Here is a 3,861-nt window from a genome sequence, read left to right as displayed (position 1 = left end):
CCCATTATCTCCTTTTGTTTATTTATTTATTTTGAGACCAGGGTCTCACTCTGTCACCCAGGCTGGAGTGCAGTGGTGATCACAGCTCACTGCAACCTCCGAGTCCCAGGCTTAAGCAATCCTCCCACTTCAGCCTCCTGAATAGTTGGGAAACCAGGCAGTAGCTGGGTAGATGCACACCACCACACCTGGCTAATTTTTTCTGTAGAAATAGTGTTTCACCAAGCTGGTCTCGAATTCCTGAACTCAAAGTGATTCGCCTGCCTCAGATGTCCCAGGTTGGCCTTGAACTCCTGGGCTCAAGTGATCCATCCACCTCAGCCTCCCAAAGTGCTGGGATTACACATGTGAGCCACCATGCCTGGCCCTGACCTCACTTTAGACAGCTCTTCCCCCTGCTCATTCTGCCACACAACCTTCTTTCTGTTTCTGGAAAATGCCAAGTTCATTCTCAGCAGTGCTGGCCTTCCCTCTTTTCCCCTAGCTCTTCTGACTTTTGCTTTCTCTTCACCTCTCAGATCTCAGCACAGAGGCCCTCACTTAACCATGCAAGTGTGGTTCCATCACATGACCCTGGTGTATTGGCTCAGAGTCTCCAAAATTACAACATGGTGGCCAGGCACAGTGGGTCACACCTGTAATGCCAGCACTTTGGGAGGCCAAGGCAGGCAGATCATGAGGTCAGGAGTTTGAGATCAGCCTGATCAACATGGTGAAACCCCATCTCTACTAAAAATACAAAAAATTATCTAGGCATAGTGGCGGATGCCTGTAATCCCAGCTACTCAGGAGGCTGAGGCAGGAGAATCACTTGAACCCAGGAGGTGGAGGGTGCAGTGAGCCGAGATCGCACCATTGCACTCCAGCCTGGGTGACAGAGTGAGATTCTGTCCCTGCCCAAAAAGATTAAAACATGGATTGGTTTACCTGTTTGTTGTCCTGTCTTCTCCTCTATGAGATCTATGAGGGCAGGGTCTTGTCAGTTTTGTTCATTGTTGTGGCCCAGTTTCCCAGAACCTAAAATAGTGCCTGCAAAATAGTAGAAGCTCAAGAAACATTGGTTGAATGAATAAAGTGAATACTTCTTGGGAAAAAAAAATGATTTTTTTCTTTAATAGCAAAATAATATGTCTTGGAAAATACAGCATACAAAATACAGAAAATAGAACTGAGAGCTTTTATGAGCATATCAATCACTGAATAGCGAGTCTGCGCTGCCTATTTCTCCGGGTCTCTTGCGTGCGTGTAGGTATACAAATGGGATATAGGCTTGTGGGTGTGCATGCATAGACAGTCCTTCTTGGGTACTCATAAGGGGGCTCAGCCCCTTGGGTGCCCCTAAGTCTTAACCTCACCCCTTCTTCATCCGTCCTGTTCCTGAGGACGACCGTGAAGGTGACTCTTCATCGAGAGCCTCTGGAGGCTGTGAGCTTTTAGAGTAAGGCTTTGCAATGTAACCATGAGGTAGCTATGATCATCCTTATTTCCAGATGTGGGAACTAGGCTTCCCAGAGGCCGATGATATGACCAAGGCCACACAGCTGGCAAATAGTGATTCCAATGGTCTGGAGGTCCCTAGGCCTCTGTTCTCTCAACCTGGGGCTTTCAATTTCCTCAAGTCTGATTACCCTCTTCAGGGTGCTGCTCAGAGGGTCTGGGGCTCAACGATGAAAGCTAGGATGGCTCCCAGGGACAGGTGGAGTAGTTACATCCACCAATCCATAGACTCTTTGGGGCAGGCCCTGACGATGACCATACAGTGGGGCAGCCCCTTACACAGGATCTTCTCCGCCTCCTGACCCTCCCAGCCCAGCCCCTGCAGCTCAAGGACTCTGAGCTTGGGCATAGTGAGGCAGGAGGAGAGGATTTCAGTGGGGGAGGGCATTTCCGGGGTGATGAGGGGACCCTGCAGGCACAGACTCTCCAGGGCTGGCATTCCCTCCAGGACAGCCAGGCCAGGGGCAGAGAGGCCCCTCACGGTCAGCCGGATCTTGCGCACATCTCGGAGGTGGCGGCTGATAGCCAGCAGGGTGCTGTCAGCAGACAGGGTGCAGCCCAGCACCTCGAGCCTCTGCAGATAGCTGAGCTCCTGCAGGCCAGCATCCAGCCCTGTCTCGGTCACACGGTAGGTGCCACCCAGCACCAGTGAGCGCAAGGCCCGGAAGCGCGTCAGGCCCTGCAGGTGCTCGTCGCGGAAGGCGGGGACGCGGTCCAGCACGATGCATTCGAGCAGGGGCAGCACGGTGGGGTCCTGCTGCTTGTGCAGCCAAGCCATAGAGATCTCGCAGCTGTGCAGCTCTAGGGTCCTCAGGGTGCTGGGCAGGCTGGTGATGGGCACCATGCTCAGGTCGGCCACGTGTAGGCAGAGGCGCTTCAGGTTGGGGCATTTCTGGCCCAGGGCTCTCAACAGAGCAGGGGACAACTGGGGGGCCTGGGAGCCAGAGAACAGGTAGCCACCCATCCTCAGGGAATGGAGCCGGGATGCCATGTACCTTCGAAGGAGGTGCCACATGACTTTAGGTCGCATCTGTAAGAGCCAGGGATTGGGGTGACACAGTGAGAGGTATGGAGTTTCCAAGGCCCCTGCTGGGCTGGAGACACACATCCCCAGGGTGGGGGATTCTGGTGCCCTGCTTCTGCCCTTCCCTAGCCAGTCTCCTCCCCAGGTTCAACCTCCCCAGGTTCAACAAGATGGTTTGAGTGCACCATCTTGCCTACTAGGGCTTTGAACAAATCTTTTCTTTTTTTTTGAGACAGGGTCTTGCTCTGTCACCCAGGCTAGAGTGCAGTGGTGAGATAATGGCTCACTGCAGCCTGGACCTCCTAGGCTCAAGTGATTCTCCCACTTCAGCTTCCCAAGTGGCTGGGACTTCTGACACATGCCCAGCTAATTTTTGTGATTTTTAGTAGAGACGAGGTTTTGCTACGTTGCCTGGGCTGGTCTCCAACTCCTGGATTCAAGCGATCCTCCCATCTCAGCCCCTCAAAGTGCTGGGTCTACAGTCATGAGCCACTGCACTCAGCCACTTAGAATAAATCTGGCGGGGGCCGGGCGTGCTGGCTCATACCTGTAATCCAAGCACTTTGGGAGGCAGAGGTGGGTAGATCATTTGAGGTCAGGAGTTTAAGATCAGCCTGGCCAACGTGGTGAAACCATGTCTCTACTAAAAATACAAAAATTAGCTGGACGTGGTAGCGAGTGCCTGTAATCCCAGCTTCTCAGGAGGCTGAGGCAAGAGAATCACTTGAACCCGGGAGACAGAGGTTGCAGTGAGCTGAGATCGCGCCACTGCAATCCAGACGGAGTGACAGAGTGAGACTCCGTCTCAAAAAAAAGAAAAAAAAAAAAGGATGAATCTGCTGGGGGGAAAAAGATACTAACAGAATCTATCTTTAGCAATAGATTCTTACCATTTTTCTGGACTAAGAAAGAGAGCAAAACAACTCATTGACATTTTACCTGTTTCTTAATGATCACCTCCAGTAGAAATAAGCAACACAGAATAAAATTTTAAAAGGCGAAAACTACCCGGAGTAAATTAGGTCTGTGTTAAAAAAACAAAACAACAAATGAAAAGGCTGGGCACGGTGGCTCACACCTGTAATCCCAGCACTTTGGGAGGTCAAGGTTGGTGGATTGCCTAAGCTCAGGAGTTCAAGACCAGCCTGGGCAACATGGCGAAACTCTGTCTCTACTAAAAGTTTTTAAAAGCCAGACATGGTGGCTCACGCCTATAATCTCAGCACTTTGGAAGGCTGAGGCGGGTGGATCACTTGAGGTCAGGAGTTTGAGACCAGCCTGGCCAAAATGGTGAAACCCCGTTTCTACTAAAAATACAAAAATTAGCTGGGCGTGGTGGT

At 51.5% G+C, this 3,861-nt stretch overlaps 1 protein-coding gene across 5 annotated transcripts in view; it reads right to left on the bottom strand.

Annotated features, from left to right (window-relative positions):
• Positions 1-1,082: 1,082 nt before the first annotated feature.
• FBXL12 (F-box and leucine-rich repeat protein 12) overlaps positions 1,083-3,861 on the bottom strand; it is an 8,542-nt gene continuing 5,763 nt past the window's right edge. For all 5 annotated transcript variants that reach the window (XM_011954889.1, XM_011954887.1, XM_011954890.1 and 2 more), the window contains one exon: positions 1,083-2,527. In XM_011954889.1, the coding sequence (XP_011810279.1) occupies positions 1,706-2,527 (822 nt within the window). In that variant the 3' untranslated portion in view covers positions 1,083-1,705. The remainder of the gene's footprint in view (positions 2,528-3,861) is intronic.

This window comes from Colobus angolensis, unplaced genomic scaffold, assembly GCF_000951035.1.
Source record: "Colobus angolensis palliatus isolate OR3802 unplaced genomic scaffold, Cang.pa_1.0 Scaffold39, whole genome shotgun sequence".
NCBI lineage: Eukaryota > Metazoa > Chordata > Mammalia > Primates > Cercopithecidae > Colobus > Colobus angolensis.
The sequence above is the reverse complement of the archived record's forward strand: the minus strand, read 5'-3'. Positions and strand labels throughout refer to the sequence as shown.